Here is a 12,791-nt window from a genome sequence, read left to right as displayed (position 1 = left end):
AGCTCTCTGCCTTCGATGCCAAGCTGCGCGCTGCGTGGGTGGCCGGGGCTTCCTTCCGTTTTGACGAGTCGCAAGTTGTTACCTCACCTGAGTCTCCTTGAGCGCTGAGGCCGGAGGACATCCTCGGCTTTTTTTTCGCTCGAGGCCCACGGGCCTCTCATTCACTTGGATACAGTAAGTGCAGTACGGATGATTCTCGCTCAGGCTACGGGGCTTGGACTAGGCAGTCTTCAGGGTCTGATCAGCCTTTGCAGCCAAGACCGTCTGAACCATCATATGTGCGGCCTCTTACCCCTTTTCACTAGTCTGGAGGCCCGGAAGCAAAAACCGTGTTTATCCTCAGCGCTTTGAACAGCCTGGCATATAAGGCTTGTTCAGTATATTCAGCACTTTCATGAAGTCAGGCACTAGACTTTAATTCCAGTTCTCCCACAAGCTTCCGCTTTCATCATCTCCAAGTCACTTACTGCAGAGCAGCTAGAGCTTTTAAATGAATCTGCTTATAAATCACTCCCGGATTCCCTTATTTAGAATAAAATCCAGTTGCTACATAAAAGACCTACATTACATTATCTGGCCACCTACCTGGGACTCTAGCCTGTTCCTCTAGGTCACGGAGACTCGGATTCTATTTAGGGCCTGTTAACTGACTTTAATATTCTTCTAAATCTTCATGAGGGTGCGGAGTGGTCTTGTAGGTCAAGTCTCATCTCAGGTCATTAGTCAGGAACATTGCACCCAATCTAAAGTAGCCCTCTGTCACTCTTTTGGATAGATTACTGATTTTCTTCATGCCATTCACCATCCAAAATTATATGGTTTCCCCACCTCACCAGCTGCTTCACACTTGTTTAACTCCATGAAAATGAAGCTGGGTCCTTCGTAAAAACCGGGTGCCTTTGCAAAGCTTAGGAATAACCTATCTATAACGTTCCCTTTCTTGTCCACCTGTTTCCCTCAAGGTTGTTGAGTACCAAAGAAAAAGGCATTGAGACAGCCGGCCCTTGGCAGGACACTGCTGTGTATAAAACCCTTGCTTATGTACCTGATTCCTTGTTTGTAGAAAGACTTGACCCTCCTGGATCTTGTTCCAAAGAGCAGATCCAAATAGTTCCTAATGAGGGAATGCAAAAACAAAGGAAAAGCAGTCACAGAATGATAGTTCAGGGACTTCCCTGGTGGGTCAGTGGTTAAGACTATGCTTCCAGCACACATGGGTTTGCTCTCTGGTCAGGGAACTAAGATCCTGTCTGCTGCACAGCAATAAATAAATAAAATTTAGTTCACTTTGTTGTACACCTGAAACTAACAACATTGTTAATCAACTACAATTAAATTTAAAAAAATTGTATTTCAATGATAAAACAGAGCCTTAGTCCCTCCTCATGGGATATATGTAATAATCTGATACAGATCTTTGAGTGCTGCAGGAACTAAAGCCCTCACCCAGGTAGAGGATGGTAACTACCTTCTGAGAAGCCAGACTGGTGGGAACTAGAAGGTTGATGATTGAGATTCCTGGAATGTCACCCTGTTACCTCACCACCAACCAATCAGAATAAAGTCATACACCCTACAGTCATCAGCCCCAAATGATGCCTTTAAAAACTATTCCCTGAAAACTAATGGAAAGTTTGGGTCTTTCCAGCAGGAACCACCTGTTCTCGCATGGCTAATGCAATAAAACTTTCTTTCCTCCAAATTCTTTCTAATTTTTCTATTTGTTTGTTCTCACTGTTCTGCAGACACAGGGACTTGGGTTTGCCAACAAAAAGTGAGACTTTTCTCATCTGCCTTCACAGGTGTGTGCACTATTGAATGGCACATAGTAGGGATTCAATGAATTGAATGAATTGGGTAAAGCTTGGATTTAATATCACAGCTATTATTTCCTATATCCTATGACCACCCTTTTGGTCTGAGGAAGCAAGGTTTACATATAAAAATTCAGTGTGTCTCAACAGGTCTTTTTAAAATAACTTCTGGTTACTTTCCCTCTCCATTTGGTCTCCCTCTCTACTTCCAATTGAAGGTATAGAAGAAAGAGGAGGAGAAAATGGAGGGAAGAGGGGAGGAGGAGAAGGAGCAGCAGAAATCATCCTTCAGTATAGTTTTATACCAACTATTTAGAATAATTTTTTATATTGATAACATCCTATGTTGATGAGGTTACAGAAAAACTAGTACACCCAAACTGCTATTGAAAATAAATAATGATGTCTAAGTATTTATTAAGCTGTGACTAAGTGCTACATACATGGTTCATTTTATTTGGTCCTCACAATCTCTATAGGATAGGAACCACTATTGCTCCCATTTTATGGATCAAAAAATTGAGGCTTGAAGAGTTAAAACTATAGAAAGAATATGTTGACACAATGTTTTTTAAAACAATTCAACAAGTGATGTATCAAAACTATATATCATTTATATCCTTTAACTCAATCATGCCCATCTTGTAAATGTGTTTTCTGGATAACTCAAGAAAAGAGCTACATTTACAAAGACTCATCACAGCAATAATCTTAAATAGTAAAAAAGTAGAAACAAATGTCAAACGACAGGAGAGTTTGTAGGACAAAATGATACGATATCATCTGGTTATTAAAAGAATAATTATGAAGACTGCTGAAATATGGGGAAATGTTTTATGATATATTAAATTTAAAATCAGACTATGAAAATGAATATACAGTATAATCATTTAAAGTATATACATTTGAATAAGAACCAGAAAAGGATAAATGAAAGTAGTTGTGTTAAAAATGTGGGCCTTATAGATTTTTTTTCTTTTTCAAATATTTGCTTTAAGGTGATTACATTGTTTTTTCTTTTAAATTAAAAAATAATACCCATGATAATAAGAATAGGTAGAATACTGAATTAGCTGTATATATGCTCTGCTGAACAACAGCCTTATTAAACCACTGAATTTATGTCATGACATTGATCAATACAAGGCATTTGAGGATACCAAAAAAAACCTTGAGAAATCCATTTTAGAACAGGTTTAATGAATTTGTCAACAGTTTTGAAGATTCCTGGTTGACGTCCAGTGAGGATCTGCCCGAACTCTTCTCCATGTCATGTTGCACCTTCACGCCCAGGCTTCAGGTTAGCAGCTTTGATCAGTCTATTTTAGACACCAGTGATTTTCTAGATCTGACTTCGTCTTATTCTTGAATGAGATGTGTTTCTTTCGGGGAAGCCCCATTTATGTTTCCAACTTCAGAATTCTGTGAACACGAAAGGGACTCGAGGGACTTGGGGTGTGCCACTGTTTCTTCTAACCTCTGTTCTTCAGTCTCTTGAAGACTTCCAGCGGACTCTACCAAACCTGTTCCTGAAAAACTAAGAAGGGCCTTATGTGAGGACCACATAAAATGGACTCTTTTCTACCTAAAGTCTGGATTAAGTCAGGATTCTGTCAAGTGTGAAGGTGAAGTGGTAGCAAGGGGAGAAAGAGTTACAAGAAGATTTAGATACTAAATATAGAGAAAATTACCTCTAAATACTATGCTTTCTCAGGCCAGCAACTAGAACTAGCTAGGCAGCCGTGACACCCAGGCATGCAAATGATGGTCTTGATTTTACTAACCTGGAGTTCGGTAAATACATGATTTTATTCAATACTTCAGATTCAGGGATGTCACAAACTGTTGTTTCCTTAAAAGAAAGGATGAGTATTAAATTATAATCATAGACCACATTGGTGATATGTATTTTTTATACATATTTTTGGTTAAAAGTGTAATCCCTTCATACCTATGAGACGAGCTATCACCAAAAAGATAAGAGATAACAAATGCTGGAGAAGATATGGGAAAGAGGGAATGCTTCTGCACTGTTGGTGGGAATGTAAGTTGGTACAGCCCCTGTGGAAGACAGTATGGAGGTTCCTAAAAAAAGAGAGAACTACCATACAATCCAGCTATCTCACTTCTGGGTATGTACGTGGCGGAAGTGAAATCACTGTCCCAAAGAGATACCTATATTCCATGTTTAGAGGAGCTTTATTTATAACAGCCAAAATATGGACAACTTAGGTGTCCATGATGGACACATGGATAAAGAATATGTGTACAATATAATACTATTCGGCAAAATGAAAATTTTTTAACGAGGAAATCCTGCTATTTGTGACAACATGAATGGACCTTGAGGTCATCATGCTGAGTAAAATAAGTCAGAAAGACAAATACTGTATGATCTTACATATGCTTGGAGTTTAAAAAAAAAAACCAACCGTCTTGAAATAGAGACCAGATTTGTGGTTGTCAGGGATGGGGGAATTAGGTGAATGTGATCAGTGGTATGAACTTCCTCTTGTAAGAGAAATAAGTTCTTGGGATGTAATGTAAGACATGATGACTACAGTACTGCGTTGTATATATTGAAAGTTGCTAAGAGAGTAGAACTTAAAAGTTCTTGTCTTGAGGAAAAAAAAATTGTACCTATATGAGATGATGGATGTTAACTAATCTTACAGTGGTGATCATTTTGTAATAAATACATATAATAAATCATTATATTGTATACTTTAAACTTAAATGTTATATGTCATTTATATCATCAAAATTGGGGGGATAAAATCCCTAATATCTATGGAATATTTGACAGTTATACATCTCATACTTTTAACAACAAAAAACCAAACAACTGGATTTTAAAAATGGGCAGAAAAGCTAAATAAACATTTTTCCCCAGGAAGACATACAGATAGCCAACAGGCACATGAAAAGATGTTGAACAACACTTAATTACTAGGGAAATGCAAATCAAAACCACAATGAGATATTACCTCATGCCCATTAAAATGGCTGTTATCAAAAAGGCAAGAAATAACAAGTGCTGGCAAGGATGTGGAGAAAAGCAAACCCTCATAGACTGTTGGTGGGATTGTAAATTGGTGCAGCCACCGTGGAAAAGAGTATGGAGAATCCTGAAAAAATTAAGAGCTACCACATGTTCCAGTCCCACTTCTGGGTATTTCTCTGAAGAATTTGACAACAGTAATTTGAAAAGTGTACGTGGACTTCCCTGGTGGTCCAGTGGTTAAGGATCTGCTGCTAATGCAGAGGACACAGATTCAATCCCTGTTCAGGGAAGATTCTATATGCTGCAGGGCAGCTGAGCCTGTGTACCACGGCTACTGAGCTCATGTGCCACAACTCCTGAAGCCCACACTCTGGAGCCCCTGCTCTTCAGCAAGAGAAGCCACTGCAATAAGAAGTCTGTGCATCACGACTCGAGAGTAGCCCACACTCACTGCAACCAGAGAAAGCCCTTGCACAGTAATGAAGACCCAGCGTAGCCTATATACATATTAATAAAGTTTTTTTTTTAAAGCTATGGCATTATTTACAACAGTCAAGATATGGAAACACCCTAAGTGCCCTTCAATGCATGAATGGTGGATAAAGAAGACTATAAATATATAAAGATGAAATCTTGCCATTTGTGACAATGTGGGTGGAAAACAAGGTATTATGCTAAGTCAAATAAGAGAGAAAGACAAATACCATATGGTTTAACTCATTTGGTTTCTTCCCTTACAGCTCAGTTGTTAAAGAATCTGCCTGCAATGCAGCAGACCTGAGTTCAACTCCTGGGTCAGGAAAATCCCCTGGAGAAGGAAATGGCCACCCACTTCAGTACTCTTGCCTGGAAAATCCCATGGACAGAGAAGCCTGGCAGGCTACAGTCCATGGGGTCTCGAGAGTAGAACGTGACTTGGTGACTAAACCTACCTTAATTCATTTAACTCATATGTGGAATAATAAGTAAACAGATAGATACAGAGAACAGAGTAGCGGTCACCAGAGGGGAGAGTGGCTGAGGGTGAAACGGGCAGACGTGTTCTGCTGATGGTGATGAAGAGAAACTATACATTTTTGGTGGTGAGCATGCTGTCGTGTACACAGCTGTCAAAGTATAATTGTTATATACATGAAACCTATATAATGTTATAAACCAATGTTAGGGTAGGTAAGTTTAGTTGCTAAGTCATGTCCGACTCTTGCAACCCCATGGGCTGTAGTCTGCCAGGCTCCTCTGTGCATGGGATCTCCAGGCAAGAATACCATAGTGGGTTGCCGTTGCCTTCTCCAGATCTTCCTGACTGAGGAATTGAACCTAGATATCCTGCATTGCAGACAGATTCATCACCAACTGAGATATGAGGGAAGAAACCAATGTTACCTCAATAAATAAAATGATTTTTAAAATAATAAATAAATGCCAGACTTTCTGTATTAGCGCTTTTCACTGCTAGCCTGCTTTTATTTTCTTTTTTTTTAAATTATGAAAACACAGTAATAGGAGACTTGGAAAATACAGAAAAAACTTACATATAACTGCTAGCCTGCTTTTTATATCTACTTTTCTACATGAATAACCTCATATTAGCTGATGTAATCATTCCATTATATTTACCTATGTTAGCTTTTACTTAATACTCTGGTAAACATTTTCTATCCCTTTATAGCATAAAAAAGGTTACCTGTTTTGAGCTCCATGACTTTTTAAATTTTCATTTATTTATTTGTTTACTTTTGGCTGCACTGGGTCTTCATTGGTTTTTGTTCAGGCTTTCTCTAGCTGTGGCAAGCGAGGGCTACTTTTCGTTGTAGTGAATGGGCTTCTCACTGCAGTGGCTTCTCTTGTGGAGAACAGGCTCTAGGCTTCAGTTGTTGCAGCTCTTGGCCTCTAGAGCAGAGGCTTAGTTGTGGCGCATGGGCTTAAGTTGCTCCAAGGCATATGGAATCTTCCTGGACCAGGGATTGAACCTGGGTCCCCTGCACTGGCAGGCAGATTCTATCCACTGTGCCACCAGGGAAGTCCGCCATGACTTTAAAAACCAAATATTCTTTCTTAGAAAGATACAGACCAAAACAGACCAGAGACATGGTCACAGAGCATATAAAGACCATGTCAGAAACTGGGAGTTTTACCCTGAAGACTGCAGGAAGTTCTTGCACACCATTCAGTCATCTGCTCAGACCACATGTATTTTCTAAAGACCTCTTCAGCTACAGACTAAGAACCACAGGACTTACAAGACAAAGGCTGGGAAGATGGGAGAGGGGAGATGAGATATGTCTTTCCATGGGCCCTAATCCAATAAGCAGGGTCTACTGTGAAGTATCCTGGGAAGAAAGGCCTAGCAGATGATATCAGCCAGGGAAGAAAGCAAGCAGGCTCCATCCTGGATTCAGAATACAGCTCTGCTTACTGAAGTCCCTCTGGCTGACTTGCTCAGCAGCCAGACCCTGGATCTCATCTGAATGTAGACCATTTGCTGCATCTCTCTGGACTTCGCTACTTGCCTGCTGAGACTTTTGTAACAAAATTGCATTTCTGACTCAGATATTCTCCTTAGACTTGACTCCTTGCCAGACCAGACTAGGTTCACTTTACCTTTCTGAGCCTCAGATGGGCTCATCTCTCAAAATGGGGATAGAATAATACAAGGCAAACAGGGTAGCTGAGAAGGAGCATCTGTGTGAGGACATTTAACATACTTTCATTCTCAAATATCTATGGAGCACCTGTTCATAGATACAATGACATATGAGATGTAACCCTTGTCCTCCAGGATGTCACTGCTGAGATGACAGAAGTGAAAAGGCGATGACAGTACAGTGTGTTAAGGAAGAAGCTGGGAGGCATACACAAAGTGTTTGGGGATCACATCAGAGGAGCCTGTCAAACAAAAACTGACCCAATGAAGAGCAAGTCGGCCAAGAGCTGTTTCAGGGTCTCCTCCCCGGGTGTGCAGCCAGTGAGCTTCTGCCATAGTCCACCAAGGCCAATTTTAGGCTACAGCTTCATGCAGAAGCTGAAGGGAAGAGAGAAGACAGCAGCCTTACCTCCCCTCTGTGGATCTGGATGCTCTTTATGATATGCTCTAGGAGACCAGTCTCCTGGGTGAGCCGGAGACAGTTTTTCTGTAGCTGCTTATTTTCTTCATCCAGGAAAAGTACTCTAAGAATGGCACAGATCAGAGGTGTAACTTAACATTTCTGGATCATCCAAAAAACTCTCTTCCACTTCCCACTAGCTCTGGGTCTTAGTCCACTGCCAGACTTTAGAACCAACTTTGCCAGAATAATTCCCACCATATTCCAAAACCAAGTGAAAATGAGTAAGCTTCTGGCTTATACACAGTCATTAAGTAGAGAATAGAGACACACTCTATGCAAGAATACGAAAGGCAGAGTTCCAGCCCTTGAGAAACCTAAGAAATGATGTGATCCCATTTAGGGGTGGGACTCTGCACGCCTTCTAACATTGTAGCCACACAGCCTGCATCTGGTTCTGATCTCAGTCACCCTATGTTTTTGTTTCAGTAGTAGAAACAATAGTAGCAGCAGCAGCCATTTTACCAAGTACTTACCGTGTATGTAGGCACTGCGAACTATCTATACAGCACATGCACGCTAAGTCGCTTCAGTCATGTGCAACTCTTTGCAGTCCTATGGACCATACCCCTCCAGGCTTCTCTGTCCATGGGATTCTCCAGACAAGAATACTGGAGTGGGTTGTCATGCCCTCCTCCAGGGGATCTTCCCAAGCCAGGGATCGAACCAGCATCTCTTATATCTCCTACATTGGCAGATGAGTTCTTTACCACTAGTGCCGCCTGGGAAGCCCTTCTATACAGTAAACACTGAAAACTTTTCATGTTTTAGCTTCTTTAATCCTCCCAATGAGCCCATGAAATAGATCCTGTTACGAAGCCTATTTTGCAGGTAAGGAAACTGAGGCTCAGAATGGGGAAAGTAACTTATGTAAAAAGATAAAACCAGAAAGTCATAGAGCTGAGATGCCAGCCTTATTCTCTCTCAGTCTACCTTGATTCCATAGATGCCAAAACATAAACGTGAGTGTCAGCACACGTACAGCGGAATGGACCAGGATGAACACAGCTGGGTCCCTGGGAGGCAATCCTGCTGTGAAAGAGCCTGCTGAATGCCCAGCTCACCTTCTCCCTGATACTTTTCTCTTTAATTTCACAACCTCTGCCACTTGTATGAACTGCTACAAACAGCCGAATGGCAGAGAAACAGTTATGGGACAAGTCTGCAAACTCAAAGGACCACCTCTGGAATGACATGTTTGTGGAGGGAGAAATATCCTCTTTGTGGAGCTCACAGGCCACTGGGGCAGGCACCTACCTGTTTTGGACAGAAGACATTCTCCATTTGTTGCTGTCAATTAATAATTCTTGTTCTGTGACCTGCTCCAGAAGTTTCCTTTTTTCTAGGAGCAGGGTGTCATTTTGGGTGGCGATCTGGTGCTGGAATGCCTTCTCCTAGGGATAATAAGTCCTCATGATTACCCCAGCAGGAGAAAGAATTACCCATATAAGAGCATCAGCCTGTTTTTAAGCTCAACAGCAAATTGTCTTGCAAACATCTTTTTCTCCTGTCTTCTTAGTCTGTCTTTACCAGTTTGCTGACATTGCCAGCTAGATCATTCCTCTATTTATCTTGGTTATTTTATGCTATGTGTTTGTTTTGACATTTATTCATTCTTTTGGGTTAATATTTTTTAATGTCTGAACACTCAACTTCCAATAAGGTCCAAATGCTCTCATCTGTATTCTAATTCTATAGGTATCAAGTCACTAACAAATACAACAAAATTCTCTGAAGCTCCATATCGAGAAAGATTTCCATATAACACATTTCCATCTGCTTTGTAGTTACAGTCTTTTTAAGGTGAAGGAAGACGGGATCTAGCCACCTCACTTGAAAACCAGCGTCAGGGTTTCAGTTGCTTGGCATGTCAGCCAGGTATTGAGAGTACTCTTGCAGTGATGATGTGGAAATGATTTCTAGCTTGACATGTTTCATTTTCTACCAGCATCTTCCCTGAAAGCAATAGCCAGTGAAGTTATAGCTAAAACAATACAGGATTATATTTTGTGAAAAAACACTAACATCCTTACATTGAGTCTGCAGATATTAGTAAATATCACAGACGGTGAGGAGTTTAGAAGCTCACAAATGTAGAACTGCCCTTCTCCCTTCACCAAGGACCTGTTAGTGGTAATAGGTAAGTGCCTTCTCCTATTTGTGTTTGCTCCCACCTTCCTTCGTGGGATGGGCATGAATGCGAGTGGGAGGAGAGTAAGGAGCTCTGGTAGTTGGGTGAATCACACTGTTAGGAGGGGCAACTTTCTTTCTTTTAATAAGGTACTCTTAATAATACAGATCATTCAGAAAAGACTGTCCACATATGTGGTATCTAAAAAAACTCAAACAACAACAAAAAACCAGACTCGGATATAGAGAACAGATTGGATTGTTGGCTGCCAGAAGTGAAGTCCATGGGGTGGCAAAGAATCAGACATGACTGAGCCACTGAACAACAAGAGGTGGAGGGGGGCGCAAAATGGGGGAAGGTAGTCAAGGGTATAGACTTCCAGTTATTAATAAGCTATAAGGATGTAACATACAGCGTGTGACTATAGCTAGTAATACTGTATTACATATGACAAGGTTGCTAAGACAGGAGATCTTAAAAGTTCTCATCGCAAGAAAAAACATTTGTAACTATGGGTGGTGATGGCTGTTAATTAGACTTATTGTGGTGGCTGCTGCTGCTGCTAAGTCGCTTCAGTCGTGTCTGACTCTGAGCGACCCCATGGATGGCAGCCCACCAGGCTCTGCCATCCCTGGGATTCTCCAGGCAAGAACACTGGAGTAGGTTGCCATTTCCTTCCCCAGTGCATTAAAGTGAAAAGTGAAAGTGAAGTCGCTCAGTCGTGCCGACCCTTAGCGACCCCATGGACTGCAGCCTACCAGGCTCCTTCGTCCATGGGATTTTCCAGGCAAGAGTACTGGAGTGGGGTGCCATTGCCTTCTCCGTATTGTGGTGGACATATATACAAATATTGAATCATTATGCTGTATAAATAATGTAACAATGGTGTAAACATAATATTATATCAATTATAAGTCAAAATAGAGGGGAAGGAACAAAAGAGAGAGGAAAGAAGGGAGGGAGGGAGAGGGAAGGCTGTCCATCTATTAGTCTATTATTAAGGAATTGTAAGGAAGGAGATTACAGCATGTTTTGGAGCTCTTCCATATTTTAAAGTCCTTCATCCAGGACCCTTCAGTGTCTAACAACAGTCTCACCTGTTACTGTTTAAATACATTTATGGTAAGGATTGAGAGTAGAGGCAGCCACCCAACAAACAATAATCTCTGCAATTATAACTGGATTAGAAAGGAAATGGAGTGGGGCCGGCTACTGACACCCTGTCCATCGGAAATACTGTATTTTTTGGAATCAGGACACCTGCTGTAATAATAGGGTAAAATATTTGTGGAAACCTGGTTTGGGTGGTCACAGTCAGAGCTCTCACCTGGCTCACTGAATAAGAGAAGGCTGAAGGAATGAAGCCCCCCCCAAAGGGGCATTATTTTCTGGAGATTTTGTGCTTAGAGAGTGAGTCCAGGATTTGTATGCGTGGGGCTCTGGTTCACAGGCCCTAAAATAAGTGAAATCGAGAGCTCTAGGTTTAGCACCTCTGCGGTACATCTACTGATTAACATGCTTCTAAGAGATTTTATCATACCTCAGTCAGTAAAGAATCTGCATGCAATGCAGGAGTCCGGGGTTTGATTCCTGGGCTGGGAAGATCCCCTGGAGAAGGGAATGGCAACCCACTCCAGCATTCTTTCCGGGAAAAAATTCCATGGACAGAGGACTGATGGGCTATAGTCCATGGGGTCACAAAGGCTGGACATGACTTAGCAACTAAGCCACCACCACCAAGAGACTTTACACGAAGAAGAAAGCATCATCAATGAAGATTTGTATGTGCCAGGAGGTCCCACTTTAGGCATTTTGTATTTTAATCCTCACAGAAGCCTTTTGAGGTGGGGATTGATTCACATTTGCACAAGAAAAGGATGCAAAGGGACTCGGGGAAGGGCACAGAACTATTAAGTAGCAGGGCTAGCCTTTGCATCCAAGCCCGTCCAAGGCCAACCCCAACCACTCTTTCCTCGCCTCTGGTTACTCGCAGCCTCCAGTAAATTTCATGGAGACCTGTGACTCTTTGGGTAGATGTTCTGGTTCCCCAGGGCTGCTGTAACAGATTACCACAAACTGGGCAGCTTAAAACAACAGGAATTTGTTGTTTTAATTCCTACAAGTCTAAAATTAAGTTGTTGACAGGGTTGGCTCTGGGGGCACTGAGGGAAGAGCCTGTCCTAAGTCTCCTTCCTAAGTGACGAATGCTGCCGATCCTCGGGGCTCCTTGGCTTGTGGCGTCATTGCCCCAATCTGTGCCCCATCATCACATGGCCTTTCTCCCCTGTGTACGTCTTTTCCTCTTCGTATAATGATACTAGTCATACTGGATTTGGGGTTCACGCTAATCTAGTATGACCTCATCTTGACTGTTTATACCTGCAAACTTCCAAATTAGGTCACATTCTTGAGTTCTGGGTGGCCATGAATTTGGGGGGTATACTCTTCAACACAGTACAGTCAGGAAACACGCCTGCTGAAAGCAGGAGGCTAGTTTTGCCATGTAAGCTTGGAAGTGGAAGGCAGGCACCACCAGGAAGAATGGGTAGTGCAGAATAGGCTGGTGGTATTTCCGGTGGGCCCGTGAACAAGAGCTGCTACTTTCTTCTGTTATACTTTCTCCGTTGCCTTCCTAACCTGGATCTGAGTCTTCAGAAGTTTGGTGAGTTAGTGCCAAAATAGGAGGGTACTGCAAAATCTAACTTGTTTTCCATTCTCACTACAATTTAAAGTAACAG

General features: G+C 41.7%; 1 protein-coding gene across 12 annotated transcripts in view; it reads right to left on the bottom strand.

Annotated features, from left to right (window-relative positions):
- Positions 1-2,200: 2,200 nt before the first annotated feature.
- Positions 2,201-12,791, bottom strand: part of CCDC30 (coiled-coil domain containing 30) — a 136,970-nt gene continuing 126,379 nt past the window's right edge. For all 12 annotated transcript variants that reach the window (XM_027968539.3, XM_042246638.2, XM_060398442.1 and 9 more), the window contains 4 exons: positions 9,180-9,316; positions 7,872-7,986; positions 3,599-3,666; positions 2,201-3,351 (listed from right to left, as the gene is read on the bottom strand). In XM_027968539.3, the coding sequence (XP_027824340.1) occupies positions 3,174-3,351; positions 3,599-3,666; positions 7,872-7,986; positions 9,180-9,316 (498 nt within the window). In that variant the 3' untranslated portion in view covers positions 2,201-3,173. The remainder of the gene's footprint in view (positions 3,352-3,598; positions 3,667-7,871; positions 7,987-9,179; positions 9,317-12,791) is intronic.

Source organism: Ovis aries, chromosome 1 (genome assembly GCF_016772045.2).
Source record: "Ovis aries strain OAR_USU_Benz2616 breed Rambouillet chromosome 1, ARS-UI_Ramb_v3.0, whole genome shotgun sequence".
Classification (NCBI taxonomy): domain Eukaryota; kingdom Metazoa; phylum Chordata; class Mammalia; order Artiodactyla; family Bovidae; genus Ovis; species Ovis aries.
This window is presented reverse-complemented; position numbering and strand designations above follow the sequence as displayed.